The following is a 19,846-nucleotide window of genomic DNA, read 5'->3' as shown; positions in this document are numbered from 1 at the left end:
GAAAGGGAGAAGAGGGTGCTCACAAGGAATAGCCTCAATTTTTTTTTAGTAGGGAAAGAAAATGCTGTGGGAGGTTTGAAGAAAGAAGAGAAAATTTAGAAGAATCACTGGGGTAAATAGGATAAAACAGTGGTGTTAAACTCAAATAGAAACAGAGGCTGTTAAACTGTACATAAAAGATCCCCATGAACACATAGCCGCTTTAAAAAACCACATTAACATTATTTGTTCTATTATATTTTTATTTATTTTGCTAAATATTTCATAATTACATTTTAATCTGAATATTTACTACGCAGCAGTGGATCCAAAGAAGCAAGAGGTGTAATCATGATGTTAAGGCTAGACCTGCCGACCAAGAACCCTTCAGTTAGAGAAGAGAGGGTGGTTTGAGGAGAGCAGGATTGCTGAGCAGCAGTGAGAACCCAGCTGCAGTAAGAGGTACACCATATACATGGACTGGGAGAAATAAGCTCATTAATATATTGTTTTTGTAATTATTCTTAAATGTTCTCTTGTTTTCATCTCTCCAATGAAAATGTGAGATGAAGACTGAATTGCCAACTGTTAACTTTTCACAGTCTTCCTCCACCCCCTACAAATTCCTTGCTCCCAAAGAAGCAGACCTGGGTACAGGGCTCACAACAAAGGAGATCCCCACTATATTTCTGATCAATTAATTAATCAACATGGTTTTTTTTATTTGGGCTTACTTTATTTTTAAAAAATAAATTGATTATTTATTTTTAACATTCATTTAAAAAATTTTTTGAGTTCTAAATTTTCTCCTTCTCTCTAGTCCCTCCCCTACCCATTGAGAAGGCAAGCAGTATAATATCAATTATACATGTGAATCATGCAAAACATATTTCTATAAGGAATCAACATGCATTTATTAAGCACCTACAGATGACTAACTCTCCCTGCCCACTGGCTCATATATGGCTGTTGATTTGGCATGCTGATATTCAGTCCTTGTGATGCTGGCAATTACACAGACTCAAAGGGGGTTTGCAGAGTCTTTGAGCTGGATGCCTTCTGTGTGTTTGTGCACATCGGTTCCCTGGGGCTGATGAAGGTCACTGAGGCATAATGGATGTCTCTAGGATCTTCTTCATCCTCCATCTCCTGGGTTCCACCCTAGTAGAAGGAGAATATCAACTATAAATTAGAGATTGAGGATGGAGGATTTGCCAGTGTCAGCTTTGGTGCTCATATTATGAGGCTTTGAAATGGTGCAGTGGCAAAGGACAACACGCCTAGAAGGCATCACCAGGAATGTTATGGATTCATGTAGAGACATTATGTTAGAGATCACCTAAAGCAGAAGTTTAGGGACCCCCTGAATTGGACAAAAATCTTTATTTTCACTAAACTCTCACTGAAATTAAGCATTTCTTTAATTAGAAAGGTAAGCAACAAACGTTATTCTGAGAAGGGGTCCATTGGCTTCCCCAGATTTCCAAAGGGGTCCATATGATACAAAAAGGCTAAGAACTACTGAGCTACAGCAACATTCTCACTTAAGAATTGAGGAAACTGAACTCAAAAGAAGAGAAGTTACTTGCTAAGGTCACAAGTGGAGTTAATGGCAAAGCTGCTTCCAGATCTCTATCTAGAAGCTATAGATAGGGATAGTCAATCATCTGTGGGTAGATGCTGGGAGTATCTGGACTCCTAGTCAGTGGCTTGTTTCCTTAGAGTTCCTGGTACTTGGTAATTAGCAGAATATTGAAAGGTGACTAGTTTCTCGAATGAGCACATGATTTGACTGTGGGGTTATAGCTCTGGATCTGGAAGGAGACTTCATAAGCTATGTGGTAGCTAGATGGTACAGTGGATGGAGCCCTGAATTGGAGTCAGGAAGACCTGAGTTCAAAGGTAGCTTCAGATATTTATTAGCTGTGTGACTCTGGGTAAGTCACTTAACCTCTATCTGTAAAAATGGGGATAATAACAACATCTACTTCCTAGGATTGCTGTGAGGATCAAATGAGATAATATTTATAAAGTTCTGTTACTATAACTTATTCATTTTCACTTGTAATAGGCCACAGCTTAATATCTGATGAATTTAGAATAACACTAGTGAGCTCAAATCAAGGGATCCCTATATTAAGGTATCCAAAATGAATTTTTTAGCTGCCATGTACATCCTTCTCCTGTTCAGAAGACAGATCACTACACAGCAAAGTAGTCCCCCACTGGTCTATCAAGCAGCCTCAAAAGTTTTGATCAGGTCTGTCAGTTCATGTTTATAGATCAGAGGAGAGGGAGTGCCTCAAAGTCTTAGTAAGCCAATTGTCTTGGAGAGATGCCTAATCTCTAGCACCCAATTAGGAAGTGTTCGTTATCCTCTCAACAAGGGTCCAATGCACATCCTCATACTTTCCATGAGGAGAGCACCATCACATTCCCGAAAAGCTCTTAGAATAAAGGAGAACTCTAGAGTAGCTATTGCCTCAATCTTGCAGTGGACTCAGCCTTCACAAAAATCTTCCTCTGATGCCTCCTAGTGGTGTGGAAGTAACCCTGGGCCTTCTCGGGCTATGCCAGTGGAGACCAAGCTCTGATCACTTCTACCAATTTAGGAAGACCTTGAGCATGGGTCTGAAAACAAACCATGTCTCTTACCCAAGTACCAGTTTAAGTCTTCAGAGACTCCTGACCAACAAATTATCTACTAGGTGATTAGTTTTTTGGTTGTGGATAATAATAATTAATAATAATAGCACTAATATTTATGGGGGGGGCAGGTAGGTGGTGCAGTGCTGGGTCTGAAGTCAGGAAAATTCAACTTCCTGAGTTCAAATCCAGCCTCAGACCCTTACTAGATGTGTGACCATGGGCAAGTTACTTAATGCTGCTTGATTCAGTTTCCTCATCTGTAAAATGAGCTGGAGAAGGAAATGGCAATCCACTTTAGTATCTTTGCCAAGAAAATCCAAAATGGGGTCAAGAAGAATGGGACATGATGTAGTGACTCAATGACAACAACCACAACCACAACCAGCACAGCAAATATTTATATAATGCTTTAAGGTTTGCAGAGCACCTCACATGTTTTATCTTGGTTAATTCTCACAACAACTGGTGATATAGGTGCTGTTTACAGATAAGGAAATGCATTTATGGAGGTCAAGTGCCTTAGCTAGTGCCTGAGGCAAGATTCAAACTCAAGTTTTCCTAACTACAAGTCCTGTGATCTCTTCATCACACCATCTGTTGTTGTCTGTCCTTCCTTTATAAATGGACCAAGGACATCACAGATATATTGACTTGCTTATGAATTAGATTTAAGTGAGACAGAGTAGAGCAAAATGGTCAGCCTCACTCTCTCTTCCAGAGTCATCAAATTCCAGTGACAAGACAAAGTCAAGATGACTGGCAATGGCCTGGATGGAGTGGATGACCTTGGCATCTTCCATGTCTGACCAAACTCTAAGTGCTCCACAGTGCCTGCTTCAGCTGCCTTTAGAACAAATTGTTCTCATCCTACCATTCTGATGGGGATGTCTTCACATGCTTAAGACAGACATCCCCCTAACTCCCTGACAGGTTTGAGACCCCTTGGTTACTTTCAACCTGGTTTAGTCCATCTGCTGAGATGGTTTTATCAGGGTGTGGCTGCTGTGCATGCTACAGTTTCTTGGAGCCACCATACCACCTAGTTACCTGTAGGAGACCCATAAAACAAATTTAAAATATATTTAAATAGAATAGTACTGAGGAAAGAATATTAGTATTTGGAGCACTGATTTTGGAGTCACAGAAACCTGAGTTCATATCTCAGCTCTGCCTGTGTGACCTTGGACAGGCCACTTAACTGAGCCTCAGTTTCCCATCTATAATATGAAGAGGTTAGACTAGATGACCTTCAAAGTATCTTCCATCTCTAGAGCTTTGATAGTATGGATAACTAAGGCCTTTTCCTTGGGTGCCCACCTTCCAAGGGGGCATGGACACAACACTTTCCCTTCCTTTATTCCAGTATTTTTTAGGTATTTCTGTGGGCTATGCATCTAGCAACACCCACTTTCCTGCCTCAAAGCTGATCTCCACTCATTTTTGCCCCTATGCCTTCCTCTATCTAATACTTCTCTTCCCAGAGGTTGTCTGTAAAGTTCAACCAATAGTTCTTCTATGTCCATGCAACTACACCATGAGGATCCAGCCCCTCTCCTGGGGCCCCACCTTCTGCTATGAGCATCTGCCCCTTTTTCTTTTCTTTTTTCTTTTTGTAAAGTTTATTTATTCTTAGTTTTCAACATTTACTTCCACAAGATTTTGAGTTCCAAATTTTCACCCCATCTTGCCCCTTCCCCCACCCCAAGATGGCATGCATTCTGAATACCCCTTCTCCTAATCTGCCCTCCCTTCTATCTTTTCCCCCCTTCTCTTATCCCCTTCCCCTTCTACTTTCCTGTAGGACAGGATAGATTTCTGTACCCCATTTCCTGTATTTCTTATTTCCGGTTGCATGTGAAAACATTTTTTTTAACCATGTGTTTTTAAAAGTTTGGGTCCCAAATTTTCTACCCTTTCTCCCTCCTCACCCACCCTCATTGAAAAGGCAAGCAACTTAATATAGGTTATACATGTGCAGTTATGCAATACACTTCCATAGTAGACATGTTGTGAAAAATAAACTCTATTTCCCTTAATCCTATCCCACTGCCCCATTTATTCTATCCTTTCTTTTGACCCTGTCCCTCCTCAGAGGTGTTTGCTTCTGATTACCCCCTTTCCCAATCTGCCCTCCTCTCTATCACTCCCCTGCTCTCTTGTCCCCTTCTCCCCCTATTTTCCTGTAGGGTAAGACAGACCAATTGAGTGTGTATGTTATTCCCTCCTTAAGCCAAATCCAATGAGAATAAGATTCACTCATTCCCTCTCACCTTCCCCTGTTTCCCCTCCACTGTATGAGCCTTTTCTTTTCTGTTTTTTTTTGTGAGAAAATTTACCCTGTTCTACCTCTCCCTTTCTCCTTCCCCCAGTATAATCCTCTCTCACCCTTAATTTTATTCTCCAGATATGACCCCTTCATCTTCAACTTACCCTATGCCCTCTATCTATCTATCTATCTATCTATCTATCTATCTATCTATCTATCTATCTATCTATCTATCTATCTGTCTGTCTGTCTGTCTGTCTGTCTGTCTGTCTGTCTGTCTATCCATACATATAATTTTTTCCCTCCAACTACCCTAATACTGACAAAGGTCTCATGAGTTATAAATGTATTTTTTCCATGCAGGAATATAAACAGTTCAACCTTAATAAGTCTCTTATGATTTCTCTTTCCTGTTTACCTCTTCCATGTTTCACTTGAATCTTGTATTTGAAAGTCAAATTTTCTATTCAGCTCTGGTCTTTTCATCAAGAATGCTTGAAAGTCCTCTTTTTCACTGAATGTCCATTTTTCCCCTAAAGGATTATACTCAGTTTTGCTCAGTAGGTGATTCTTGGTTGTAATCCTATCTCCTTTGCCCTCTGGAATATTATATTCCATGCCCCGTAGTCCCTTAATGTAGAAGCTGCTAAATCTTGTGTTATCCTGATTGTGTTTCCACAATACTTGAACAGTTTCTTTCTGGCTGCTTGTAATATTTTCTTCTTGACCTGGAAACTCTGGAATTTGGCTACAATATTCTTAGGAGTTTTCCTTTGGGGATCTCTTTCAGGAGGAGATCAGTGGATTCTTTCAATTTCTATTTTGCCCTCTGGTTCTAAAATATCAGGGCAGTTTTCCTTGATAATTTCTTTAAAGATGATGTCTAGACTCTTCTTTTTAATCATGGCTTTCAGATAGTCCAATAATTTTTAAGTTCTCTCTCCTGAATCTATTTTCCAGGTCAGTCATTTTTCAAATGAGATATTTCACATTGTTTTCTAATTTTTCATTCTTTTGGATTTGTTTTACATTGTCTTGATTTCTCATAAAGTCACTAGCTTCCAAATGCTCTATTCTAATTTTTAAGGAAGTATTTTCTTCAGTAAGCTTTTGGACTTTCTTTTCCATTTGTCCAATTTTGTCTTTTAGGGCATTTTTCTCTTCATTGGCTTTTTGGACCTCTTTTGCCATTTGGGTTAGGCTATTTTTTGAGGTGTTATTTTCTTTAGTATTCTTTTTGGGTCTCCTTTAGCAAGCTGTTGACTTGTTTTTCGTGATTTTCTTGCATCACTCTTATTTCTCTTCCCAGTTTTTCCCCTACTTCTCTTACTTGCTTCTCAAAATCCTTTTTTGAGCTCTTCCATGGCCTGGGACTGATTCATATTTTCCTTGGAGGCTTTGGATGTAGGAGCTTTGACTTTGCTATCTTCTTCTGGTTGTATGTTTTGATCTTCTTTGTTACCAAAAAAAGATTCCATGGTCTGACATTTCTTGGGAGGTTTGGTCATGATCCCAGTCAATTGCTTGAGTTATTAACTCTTTATTAAGTTAGAGGTCTGCTTCTAATGTGGAGAATGTGCTGTCCCAAACTTTGGGGTTTTGTGCAGCTGTTTTCAGAGATACTTCTAGAGACCTGTAAATTTTCAATTTTTCCAAGGTGGTATGATAAGGGGTGAGGTGTTTACTCCTTTTCTGGCCTGTGCTCTGGTCTGTGAGTGACCACAAGCACTCTTTTCTGTCTTGGAACTGTGAGGAGGATTTCTTCTTTACCACCACTACAAACTCCACCATGCTAGCACTCCTTCTCACCCCAGGACTGCCCCTCAGAACTGTGACCCAGATCCAAGCACAGGCAAAGTAAGAGATTCCTGCATCAGCATTGGCAAAGAGATCCTTGCAACCTCCCTCTGATCAGCCACTCAATTCCCCCTCAGTCTGTGAGCCAGAAGCTCAGGGGGCAGCCACCGCCTTGGGGCCATGCTCTGAAACTGGGGTTGAGACATAGATTCTGTCTCACAACAGAAACAGACTTTTCTCACTGACCTTCTAAGTTGTCTTTGGCGTTTGTGGGTTGAGAGGTCTGGAAACCACCACAGCTGCCTGTGATTCAGTCCTCTGAGGCCTGCTCCAGGTTCACTGCGCCCATGCCAAGCTGCACTTCTCTCCCCACCCAGCAAGATATACCTTTCACATCAACCATCCAGGTTGTCTTGGGATGGAAATTTGTTTCACTCTGTCTTTTCATGGGTTCTGCTGCTTTAGAATTTGTTTAGAGCCATTTTTTATAGGTATTTGGAGAGGTTTAGAGGAGAGGTGAAGCAAATCACTGCTTTCACTCTGCCATCTTGGCTCTGCCCCATCTGTCCCTTTTTCAATGGACCACTGCACCTCCACCTGCTACTTTCCCCTTCTCTGACATTCTAAGTGATTATCCTCTTGCCCAATTGGATTGTATCCAACTAGAGGAAACCATCTTCTACATCACTCCTTCCTCACCCCCATACCCACTCTGGTCCCTGAAACTTTCAGCCCCCGCCGTATTTGCCCTTTGCTTCTTCCTAGGAGTTGTCTTCTATATCCTTCCTTTACTCACTAATGACACTTTCCAACTTTTTCTTGCACATTCTTGCGCTTCATTATGGCTCTGTGTATAAGGTAATAAATGCATAAATACTGCAAATGAAGTTTCTCACTTCAAACACAAGCTTTATGACTGGTGACATAAACACCACCTTATACTATTTTGAAAAATCTTTTAGATAATTTTTTTAAAAAAATGACAGATCTGGGGCAGCTAGTTGGTGCAGTGGCTCTGGAGTCAGGAGGACCTGAGTTCAAATGAGGCATCAGACACATAACACTTACTAGCTGTGTGACTCTAGGCAAGTCACTTAACCCCAACTGCTTCACCAAAAAAAAAAAATTAAAATGGATCTACTTCCTTTAGATGGCAAGTCTATCTCTAACTGGGTCCTTGGGACCAGGAAGGGAGAAGATTCACCTTACTCAAAGATTAAAGAATGAGGAAGATGACTTTTTGGTAAATAAATTTTTTGTTTTTAGCTCTGGACAGAGGGTGCTGTAGGCAAAAGAGTGCAATACTGGGAATCAGGAAATATGGACAGAAGTTTTCATTCTGCAGTTAACTTTTTGTGTGACTTTAGTCAGTTCTGTTCACCTCTGAACCTTAGATTCTTCCTTATCCTTTGATCCAGCAGCACCACTACTAGGTCTGTATCCCAAAGAGAGTTTTAAAAGATGGGGGGGAAGACCGATATGTAAAAAACATATTTATAGCAGCTCTTCTTGTGGTGGCAAAGAATTGGAAATTGAGGGGATATCAGGGAATGGCTTAACAAGTTGTGGTATATGATTGTAATGGAACACTATTGTGCTATTGCATGAGCAAGATGATTTCAGAAAAACCTGGAAAACTTACATGAACTGAGGCAAACTGAAGTGAGCAGAATCAGGAGAACATGATACATAGTAACAACAATATTGTAAGAATGATCAACTGTGAATGACTTAGCTATTCTCAGCAATACAATGAGCCAAGACAATCCCAAAAGACCCATGATGAAAAACGCCATCTACCTCCAGAGAAAGAACTGATGGAGTCTGAATGCAGATACTATTTTTCACTTAATTTTTTTTGGTGGCTTTTTATTTCTTGGCCTGTGTTTTCTTTCACAACATGACTAATATAGAAATATATTTTGCATGATTGCACATGTACAACCTTTATAAAAATTGCTTATTATCACAGGAAGGGGTGAGGGAGGGAGAGAACTTAGAATGTTAAAATGAATGTTAAAAATTGTTTTTATATGTAATTGGGAATAAAAAATAAAATGTTATTAAAGTTTTAAAAAAATTCTTCCCTTCTAAAATGAACGGGTTGAACTAAGCAAATCTCTCTGTTCCCTTTTACCTCTAAATTCTAAGATCCTAGAATCTACTCTGAGAAGTGGGCATAAGCCCCATCCTGTCCACAGTACAGGGCTCCAAGCTGGGTCAGATGAGATAACACAGGTGAAAGGGAGGAAGCCCTTTTTAGATGGGCATGTTTAAAAAATGATTAGATTTACTTACCCTAGATTTCTGCCTCTTGTTCTCAAAGTCATTGCTCATTTGATGGAAATCATCGCCTGCCAAAACATACACCATTAGCGGCCCAACTCTTTATGGGGAAGTTGAGAGATGTTCTAACCCTTCTATCCTTCTGTTTGCCTAGGTCTGATTGTCTCCACCCTTATCTTGAGGCTGTATACCACAGACAGTGGGCCACATTTAACATAGCACCTGGCACCTCATCACTGGTTAATAAATGTTTATTGATTGATTGATGCTTTCTATGGTATGTGGTGCAGTGGATAGAGCACCAGACCTAGAGTCAGGAAGACCTGAGCTCAAATCTGCCCTCAGATGCTTATTGGCTTTGTGACCCTGGACATCTATCTGCCTCAAGTTCCTCACTTAGAAAACAGGGATAATAATAGCAGCTATCTCTTAGGGTTGTTGTAAGGATTAAATGAAATATTTTTTAAAGATGTTAGCACAGTGTTTGGCACATAGGTGCTTAATAAATGCTATTTCCTTCCTTCTACCCTTTCTTTTGCTTTTCACTATTGCCTCCAATCCATTCAAAACTTCACATTCCTGTGTTTCATTCCTGAAATGGGTAGGAACAGAAGGAGTGAAGAGGACCCAGATGGGGAAAGTAATAGGTTATCTAGGACAGCTAAGTGGTACAGTGGATAGAGTGCTGGGCCTAGAGTTGGGAAGACTCATCCTTCTTAGTTCAAATCTGACCTCAGATACTTATTACCTGTGTGATCCTGGGTAAGTCACTTTACTCAGTTTCCTCATCTGGAGAAGGAAATGGCAAACCACTCTAGTATCTTTGCCAAGAAAACCCCAAATGGGGTTATGAAGAGTAGGACCTGACTGAACAACAAATAAGTTATATATTTTAAATATATTATATAATATTATATATTACTACAACATATAATATTATGTACTGTATAAATACACATAAATATAGAATATATAATATGATAATATTATAATTAAAATTAAATTAACCTTAACCTACTTTTAATAAGTTAAGGTAAATTTAATTAATTTTAATTATAATATTATCACTTGAAAGCCTCCATGGATCTCTATTGTCAACAGGTTATGTAGACCTGGCATTTAAGGCTCTGCATCATCTGACTCTGATCTACCTTTTTAGCCTCATTGCCTAATACCCTTTTTCATTTATTTTATGTTTCAAACAACCTGGACTTTTCTTTCCTTTTTCATTCTGCCTTCTTCTGTCTGAATGCCTTTACTTATTCTCTTACCTCTGCCTGCAATAGCACTCCCCAGGCCCAGGCCCAGGCCCATTTCTATCTGTTGTAGTCTCTCCCTTCTTTCAAGGCCCAAAACAAGTGATACCTCTTCTATGAAGCTTTCCATCTCTCCCCTCTCCAACTTTCCTCCTCTCCAAAACCAGGTGAAAGGGAGAGTCCTCCTTTTTAATTTCCTCAGCTCCTTGTGAATAAACCAGTCGTTTGCCCTCATATCACTTTTCCTTGTATCAACTGAAAATGAACTAATCAATCAATCAATATTTATTAAATGCTTACTAAGTACCAGGAATACAAACAAGAGGCAAAGGACAGTCCCTGACCTCAGGGAACTTACAATTTAATAGGGGAGACAATATGCAAGCAAATATAATTAAGAACCATTTATTAAGCACCTACTATGTACCAGACACTGAAGATACAAGCGAAAAGAAACAATCCCTATCTGTAAGGAGCTTGTATGATAGTTATTCAGGCTCATGTCTTTCCCCCATTATATCGTAAGTTCCCTGAAAATGGAGTCTGTATTATATCTTTTCATGTGCTCCAGTGCCAATCACAGTGCACACAGAAGGCACTTAGCAGATGTTTGTGGAATTAAATTGAATTAAATGAGTTGAATTTATTTGAGCTGTGGGCAGTGGCCTGGAGAAAGTGGGGGAGAGGAGGATTTCATACATCTATGCAAATATGTGTGACGTACTCAGTGAATTAAAAAAGAAACCTTTCGGATTTGAAAGGTCTGTGTATTCATTTAAGGTATTCTTATGAACTTTTGCTGTTGCCATTCAGTCATTTCAATCATGTCCAACTCTTCATGACCCCATTTTTTTTTTGTTCTTTGTTTTTTTTTTTTGGTCAATGATACTGGAGTAGTTTGTCATTTCTTTCTCCGGCTCATTTTACAGAGGAGGAAACTGAGACAAACAGGTGACCTACCCAAGGTCAAACAGCTAATAAGTGTCTGAGCCCTGATTTGAATTAAGGAAGAGGAGTCTTCCTCACTCCAGGCCTGGAGCCCTATCCATTGTGCCACCTAGCTGCCATGTTTATGAACATATGTGTAAAAGGCCTGTGTTATCAAGCCCTGAGGGGGTTACAGTGATGAATGAGATGCAGTCCTTGGGCCCCAGGAAGCTCACAGTCTACCAAGAGGATAGCCAAACTTTAACCATAACAAAGTAGAATGAGAGAAATATAAAGGGATCAGCACAGGGATGGCCCAGAGGCTCTACAGAGCCCATCCTGGTCATCTTTCCCCAGCCCCTGGGACTGAAATGCTAGAAAGATGTGAGGGTGTGGAGCATGAGGGCAGTGAGAGGCAGAAAGTGAGAGGGAGGTGAGAATTTTTTCTCTCTTACCTTTCTTGGCTTTCTGGTGGAGTTTCTTGATGTATACAATTCCCGTAATAAGGACCCCTAATAGGAGCAGGAAGGTCAGGACCACACCCAAAATGATGAATTTCTCCTTTTCTAAGAAACTTGTGGAAAGAGAGGTATGTCAGTTATGAAGGAGAGAGAAAGAGAGAGAGAGAGAGAGAGAGAGAGAGAGAGAGAGAGAGAGAGAGAGAGAGATCTAAACTATGGGAAATCAAATTATTCAGTGTCTGATGTGTTGAGAATAGGTGGACTTTGGCTTTAAAAGTCTCCTACCACCTTTTTGTGATTTTTCTTTCCATTGGTCTCCAGTGATCTCAAATTCTTCCTTCCATTTGCCCTTAGCTGCCAAGAGTTTTCTATTTCAGTGCTTAGCTCATAGTTCAAAGCAGTGTCTCTTATTCCAAACCAGTATTCTCCTCTCACCAAAACTTACCTATCCTGTCATTAGGTCATAGGTTTAGAGATATTTTAGGAAGGTCTCCATCATAAAACTCCAGAGACTAAGTATTCTTATTCCCCTGTCACCATCTGCTCACTTTACGCCTTGCAAACTCTACCTTTTTCTATCTTTTTAAATTGCTGCCTGCCTAGAAGTAGATGGTTTTGATTCCTACCTCCTCTTTTCTCATTCTTTCTTCTTCAACCCTTCCCTTTCCACTCCAACTGTGATCTCCCTTTCCACTGTGCCTTTGGAATTCCTATTCCATAATGAATAAACTTTCATTCTGGACAGGGCCTCCCCAGATAATACTGCACTCAAGGCCACCCTCTCCAGCACCTGCTATACTTTCTTCCATATCAGCTCTTCTCACCCTCCACCCAATCACACTGGTCCTGGGGAGGAAGTCAGAACACACCCTAGCTACCCACAGCCACTTCCGGATTCTTTCTCTCTTTCTTTTTCTTTTTTTTTTTGCCACCATTACTCAGTAAATTCCCCTCCTTTGAAGTTTACTTGATTAAAATTTTTCACCCAATATTGATCACAGTGGCTGTTGTCTACCAGCCCCAAGTCATTCTTTGTCTTTTCTCAAGGAGTTCAGTATTTGGTTTATTGTGTTCCTTTCTTCCCCAACTCCTACCCTTTATACTAGATTTCAACATTCATGTTTATGCTTTCTCACACACTCTAACTTCCTAGTTCCTAGTCTACTCAAAGCCCATGACTTATTCCTCCAATCCACTTCAACCATGCATTATAATGATCATGTCCTGGGTCTCATTACCCACAAGAATTCTACATCCATAAAAACTAACCAAAAAAAGAAAAATAAGTATCTAACATTCCCCCACTCTGATATCACTTCTCTTTTTCCAGAATCTCAAACCAGCTGACCTGGGTTGATGCCACATCATCTTCTACTCATGAATCCTTTGCCTCTCATGGTTTAATTCTTTCCCTATCCCAACACCAGTTTACTCCCACCATTTACCTCTTACACTCCTACTCACATGCTGATTAAAGTAACTGGAAGAAGTCACAAAAACTGAGCTGTCTTTATCTTATTTAATCTTAACTGGTACCTTATGGATGCAAGAGAATATTTTCATTTCTCCCTAATTAATTTCCTATTTGACTCCCTACAGTAGCTATTCCAAATCTTCTCTTCTCTCCTCAGTCCTCCTATGGTGGCTCCTCCCCTTCATTCTCAGCTGAGGCTTTAGCCTCTTCCTTTAATAAAAAAAATTAAGGCCTTCTTCAAATGTTGCCTTCACTCACCTTCTCTTCTTCTCAAAGCTCCTTGACATCATCTTCTAGGCTTTCCTCTTCCAATTTTTGATCAAGTGGTCCTTCCCGAGCACAGCCTCTCTACATATGCCCTTAATCTGTCCTTTCTTGTTTTCTTCATTGTTCCTTTAATCATTCCTTCTCTCTCTCTGACCTTCAATCTCTTCCTATCAGTTACTTTTCTGCTGCCTTCTAATTTGCTCATCTCCCTCATTAAAAAAAAATCCTTCTTTAGAATTGATCATCCCTTCAATCTATTATCCTATGTCTCTTTCTTTCTCTGTCAAATTCCTAGAGAAAGCTATCCACACCTGTTGTCTCAACTTCTCTTTTTCTCTCATGCCTTTACAAACTGGCTTCCAACTTCATCCGAAGTGTCATTTCCTAAAACTGGTCTCTCTAAAGTCCTCAATGATCTTTTAACCACCAGATCTAATGGTGTTTTCAAAGGTCTCATACTTTCTGACCTGTGTGTTACATTTAACTCCATTAACCATCTCCCCCTCCTAAATATTCTCTCCTTTCTGGGTTTTTGTAAAACTACTCTCTCCCAATTCTCCTTCTACCTTCTGTCTATTTCTCTTCAGACTCCTATGCTGACTTATTATCCGTATCATGCCCCTTAACTATGGGTATACCCCAAGGGTCTCTTCTGGACCTTCTTTCCTTCTTTGTTAGTATATCAACTGCCACAGATTTAAATATCATCTCTATGCAAGCAAGTCACAGATCTATATTTTCAGCCTGTTTCTCTCCTGAGCACTAGGCTTGAATCATCGTCTAATGAACATTGCAAGTTGGCCAAACTGGAAACATTTTAAACTCAAGCAGTTCAAAAGAGAACTCATTATCTCCCTTCTTTCCCCACACCCACAAACATACCCTTTTACCAAACTTCAATTATTCAAAAAGCATTTGTTAAGCATTTACTATGTGTCACTGCTAAGAGCTAGAGATACAAAGAAAAAGCAAAACCAGTTCCTGTCCTTATAGAGCTTGCATCCTAACAGGGGAGATGATATATACACATTTCTGTTTCCTTCAAGGGCACCACCATTCTTCTTGTCTCTCAGGGTTATGATGTTGGCATTATCCTCCACAACAGCTCTTCCAACTTATCCCTCTTTCTTTTCCCATAGCTACAACTTTAGTTCAGGTCCTCATTACACTTGCATTTTGTTAAGTCATTTTTCAGTCATGTCTGACTCTTCATGACCCCATTTGGGATTTTCTTGGCAAAGATACTGGAGTGGTTCACCATTTCTTTCTCTGACTCATTTTACACATAAGGAAACTGAGGCAAAAAAGGGTAGGTGACTTCCCCAGAGTCACACAGCTAGGCAGTATCTGAGGCTGGATTTGAACTCATAAAGATGAGTCTCTCTGACTTCAGGCCCAGTGTTCTATCCACTGCACCACCCAGCTGTCTCCTACTGCAATAACCTCCTAATCAATTTCCCTGCCTCATGGTTCTGCTTACTCCAGTCCATCTTCCACATTGTTGTCCAAATGAATTTTCTTAAGTATAGATTTGACTGTCATTCCTCTATTCAATAAACTCTAGTAATTCCCTGTTGCTTCAAAGATAAAATATACATTCATTTATTTGATTTTTAAAGTCTTTTACAATCCGGTCTCAATCTACCTTTCCAATCTCACTGTGTATTACTTCCCTTTCCACACTATACCATGCAGCCAAAGTATCATTTATTTCTCTGATTGTTACTTGGACATTCCATCTCTTATGGATGAAGTGCACTCCCTCTTTACCTCTGCCTAACAACATCCCTCACAACCTTTAAAAAGTAGATCAAGTGTCACTTCCACAACTGTTAGTCCCCACTCTCCCTAATTACTTTGTATTTCATTACCTAGCATTTATTTTATATTTGTTCTGTGTATGCCCAAATAAGTATATGCATACATGCATATATAGTGTGTCTGTGTGTGTGTGTGTATATATGTGCATGCATATATATATATGTATATGTGTGTATGTATATATATGTGCGTGTGTGTGTGTGTGTGTATGTATGTGTATATATATACCATATAGATGTTGTCTCCTGTGACTGAGCAGTTTCTAGAAAGTAGGAATTGTTTCTCTTTTTTGCTTTTCTATCTTTAGTATCTAGGACAGTGACTGGCATACTAGGCACTTAATTAAAACTTACTAAATGATAACAGGTATGAATATTGCCCCTGAAGAAAACGAGCATATGTTCATGGAGTCCTTCTAAAGCCCTGTCTTAAGCCAAAGCCTGAATTTAATGGGGAGACTTTTCTCTCCTGCTTTGTTGCCCAAGGCAATGACCCTTGAGTTAGAATTTCAAGCACCATGACAGATCCCAACGTAAAATGTTTTAAAGGCATGCAGGCTTTACAGAAGACCTCAGAGCACGTGCTTACACAATATAATATGCTAAGAAAACCTTGGACAAGGAGATAGGAGACCTGGGATTTAGTTCTAGTCTATTAATAACTCTTAAAGGAAGGGAGTAGAACTTTGGGTAGTTCACTTTTTCCTCCCTGGGTCTTATTTTCATCATCTTTAAAATGAAAAGGTTGGATTAGATAATCTCTGGTGGCTTAATGGATAGATCACTGGGCCTGGATCCTGGAAGACCTGAGTTCAAATATAATCTTAGACACATTACAGCTGTGTGACTCTGGGCAGCTCACTCAACCTTTGTCTGCTCAGTTTACTCAACTGTAAAATGAGGATAATAATAGCACCTAGATCTTAGGGTTGTTATGAGGATCAAATGAAAAAATGTATGTAAAGTGCTTTGTAAACCTTAGAGTACTATGTAAATGCTAACTGTTATTATTGCAGTACCTATCCAGGAAAGAAGCAGCTGTCATCTTCTATCCTTTCTAGGCACTTCCCTAATCTCTCATGCTGTTAACTGGAGTGAGAGGACAGAAATCTTGCCCTACCCTGTACTTTCTATGCTACACCATTTTGCTGGGCTTGGTTCCTTTAAATCAGGAATAGAGGAAAGCTCTTGGGTGCAGGTAGGCAGGCAGGAAGTCTGGGGTAGCGGCTCCTCTGCTTGGCTGAGAGGGAATCTCCTTTGCTTTTAATTACTAACTAGTGATCAGCCCCTCACACGGCTGACCTCGTTTGTCTGTACTATCTCAAGATTAGACAGGTGTGATAAGCAGATGACTGAGGATGGAGCAGAGGGAAAAGAGGGAGAGGAGCTTTCCACATCACATCAAGCACACTGGACTGTGGCCGGAACAGTAGACTGGCATGGAAAGAATATGAATTCAGGTCACAGGAAACTTAAATGGGGGAAATATTAAGGACATGTTCTCCAGACTTACCTTGGGCTTCCTGGCTCTCCTTTCTTCCCATGGAGAAGAGAGGTGATCAATGAGACTGAGCACAGGCCGGTGAAATTAGAATTTAGATAAATTTAACTTAGGGAAACACATGGATAAGTAACCTCAAGGAATACAGGGAATGCTGGGTAGGGGGATTATGGGTCACAGGGAAGTAGTTGTACCTGCAGGTGGCTGGAGTGGTGGAAGGGACCTCTGAAGTAATCTGAATCTCTTTGTTGGTGTTCTGGGCTACAAAAAGAAGACAGTGAGAGAAACATGTGGGAGAGAAAGTTGCCTCCCTGCCTTCCATCTGTCCTTTCCCAGGAGCTATTGATATATAGTTCTGTTATGAAATACTATGCACTGTAGCAAAGCACTGTGTTTCATATTATATTGTATCCTATATCATTCCTTGTGTATTTTCTAGTATTTTATTATTTTGTTCTTTTTGTCATGATGCTCTGCCATCCCAGATGGGCTTGGTTAAATATATCATTGGGGGTGCTCTCCCTGTCCTGAGCAGGTGGCTGGATCTGATGACATGAAGACAAGTGGTATCTCCTGCAGTTCCAGCTGTGACCTCACTGCTTCCAAGAGGGAGGGTCTAGAGGGTAGAATGAAGCAAGTTTGTGTGTGTGTGTGTGTGTGTGTGTGTGTGTGTGTGTGTGTGCGTGTGCGTGTACGTGTGCAGAGAGAGAGAGAAAGAGAGAAAGTTTTGAGCAAAACTTTGCTAGCTTCCTCTTCTTCAACCTAAAGAGTCCTGATCTTGGCGCTGGCAGAAGGGATAACCTTGACTCACTAGCTTATCCTTTTTGGACCTGGAGCCGTTAAAACTGACACCATGAAGGACCTGCTGTTATGTGGAACAGAGGGGAAATCTTCAGTGATCAAAACTGCAGAGCCGAGACAATGTGGATGAAGCATGCATAATCTGCATAGGGCAGATCCTTCATGGATAAACTCCATTCAGGTTGAAGACTGATCCCAGTCAGCTTTATTTCCCCTTTCTCTGTTCTTCTCTCTTCTAATAGGGCAAGTACATTCTTCTTGGAACCTAATGTTTCTCTGGGATTTGGGAGGAATTCATCCTTGCTTCTTAAAAAGTTTATTTACCCTTTTGTGTTTAAAAAACTAATTTTTCTCCCTTTGAGCTAACAAATGCAAGAGCTATCACAGATTTGCTAAGCCGTGCTTGCCATTGCATGAATGCAACATGTGTGTGTATGTGTGTGTGTGTCCCTGGACCCCAGTGAGCCCTACAGAGATTTTTTTTTTCAGAGAAACAAGGAGGTGACTCACCTCCAGGACAGTGAATGGAATGTGGTGAAAACCCCTCATAAAATCTAAACTCAAAATACAGGCCTTTTGCCCAACTGTGTGAACAAATGGTTGTATTGTGTCTCCAGGGGACCCTGGGTGGGGTGGGAACAGGAATTTTGCAGGGATTTGTAGAATTCGAGCATTTTAAGATAACCACATCTGTTTGTTTGTCACTATCTCCGGGAAGATTTACCTTCAAGGCTTGGGGGGGTGGGGAGATGAACTGTTGGGGAGGGCCTTATAAAAACCTGCTGTATCTATGTTCAGGGCGCCCTGACACTGAGGTTTTTCAGTGCGGGTCATCCTTTCTCACGAGATCATAATAAAAATTCCTTTCTGCCTTCTACCTGGAGAAGCCTCTGAATTTATTGGAAATAAGGATAGCTGTCCCACACAACAGGTAGCCTCATTCTTCCTAATCTCAGAGTGTAGAGAGCAGGGGAAAGTGGAGGGGTGTAGGGTAGAGGGGAGCAGAATAAAGGACTAGAAAACCATCCTATCTGGGAATCCCAAGGACCTTGCTTTTAGAAAGTGATTAATAAATTTTTTCTGAATTCATTGAGGTTGAGTTGAAATGGTCTTACCTGGAGATACTACCAGGTGGATTCTCTTGAGGATAGTGGCATTGCCTTTCTTGATGGTCATGCACCAGTAATGTCCTGAGTCCTTTTCCCTGAGTCCTGACATTATGATGATGATGTGGCCAGACTTAGACTTATCAATGAATTGAAGGGAGAATTTACCTTCTTTGGTGAAAACCCAGAATTTTTTTATGACCACTAATCTGTTACAATCCTTTTTATTCTCTTGTAGTTTACACCAAACTTTCCAAGACTTCTCTTGGTCCTCGAGAGGGTATGAGCAGCTGACATTCAACGTCTGCCCTTCTCTTAAGTACTTGTGGTCCAAATTTTTTGTTTCCTGGAAGCCTGCAGAACACAGCTTCAAGTCGTCAGGAGTTCGGGTGACAGCTCAAAACTCTTTCCCTGGTCTGACTGGAGGAAACTAGGGTAAGAGAGGACCTAGTCTCTTCAGGGAGCCTCTTTCCCCCAGATTATGCCCCAAAGAAGCAGTCCAGGCTCCCCAGAGAGCCTTCCTCTCTGCCCCCTGTCCTGGCTGCACAGTTCCCTGATCTCACTCCCTTCTCTTTCATTCCCTCTTCCTCCTCTACGCCTTTCCTCCTCACCTGAGATTCCCAGTAACGTCAGGAACAGCAGCAGTGGGGCTTCTCTGGCCATTCTGGACTTCTTCAGGCATTTAGGGGGTAAGAACATCTCACCTCATGCCTCCTCAGTCTGGAACCTGGGTAGGCAGTAGGAGGGGCAGGACGCTGACTCTTCTGTTGCTACTTCTGAGTCTCTGAGAAGAAGAACTAAGGGAACAGAGAAAGCGAATCCTTATGGGAGATATAGGGGAAGTAGAGGGAGCAGAAATGCAGAGTTCTAAGCGGGGAGGAAGAGCTTCTGCTGAGGACACTACATTTGTGAAATCTCTGAGTCTGAGGTTGCCCAAGAGTTCCCTTAGAAAATATAGCTTTTTCAGCAAATGGAAATCCAGGCTGAAAACAACAAGCAGAAAACTTTTTTTTAAATTTGATTAGGTAATGGGGTTAAGTAACTTGCCCAGGGTCACACAGCCAGTAAGTGTCAAGTGTCTGGTCTGAGACTGGATTTGAACTCAGGTCCTCCTGAATCCAGGGCCGGTGCTCTATCCACTGTGCCGCCTAGCTGCCCCTGGAAGAAAACTTTTACAAGGTATTTTGTTTTTTAAACTAAGTTACAAATGTTTGGGTTTTGTTTTTCCTGTACTTCTTTATTGGTGTAGACAGTAT

General features: G+C 40.7%; 1 protein-coding gene across 1 annotated transcript; it reads right to left on the bottom strand.

Moving 5' to 3' along the window:
• Window positions 1-221: 221 nt before the first annotated feature.
• Window positions 222-19,514, bottom strand: LOC110217278 (uncharacterized). Its single transcript, XM_020999579.2, has 6 exons — window positions 19,202-19,514; window positions 18,600-18,944; window positions 16,878-16,944; window positions 11,616-11,734; window positions 8,990-9,045; window positions 222-1,140 (listed from the first exon to the last, which is right to left on the bottom strand). The coding sequence occupies exons 1-6, from the start codon at window positions 19,287-19,289 to the stop codon at window positions 991-993; spliced, it is 825 nt and encodes a 274-aa protein (XP_020855238.1). The 5' UTR covers window positions 19,290-19,514; the 3' UTR covers window positions 222-990.
• Window positions 19,515-19,846: the final 332 nt, after the last annotated feature.

The sequence above is a fragment of the Phascolarctos cinereus genome, unplaced genomic scaffold (assembly GCF_003287225.1).
Source record: "Phascolarctos cinereus isolate Bilbo 61053 unplaced genomic scaffold, phaCin_HiC Scaffold_5;HRSCAF=322, whole genome shotgun sequence".
Lineage (NCBI taxonomy): Eukaryota > Metazoa > Chordata > Mammalia > Diprotodontia > Phascolarctidae > Phascolarctos > Phascolarctos cinereus.
Note: the sequence above shows the minus strand (reverse complement) of the source record. Positions and strands in the feature narration are given on the sequence as shown.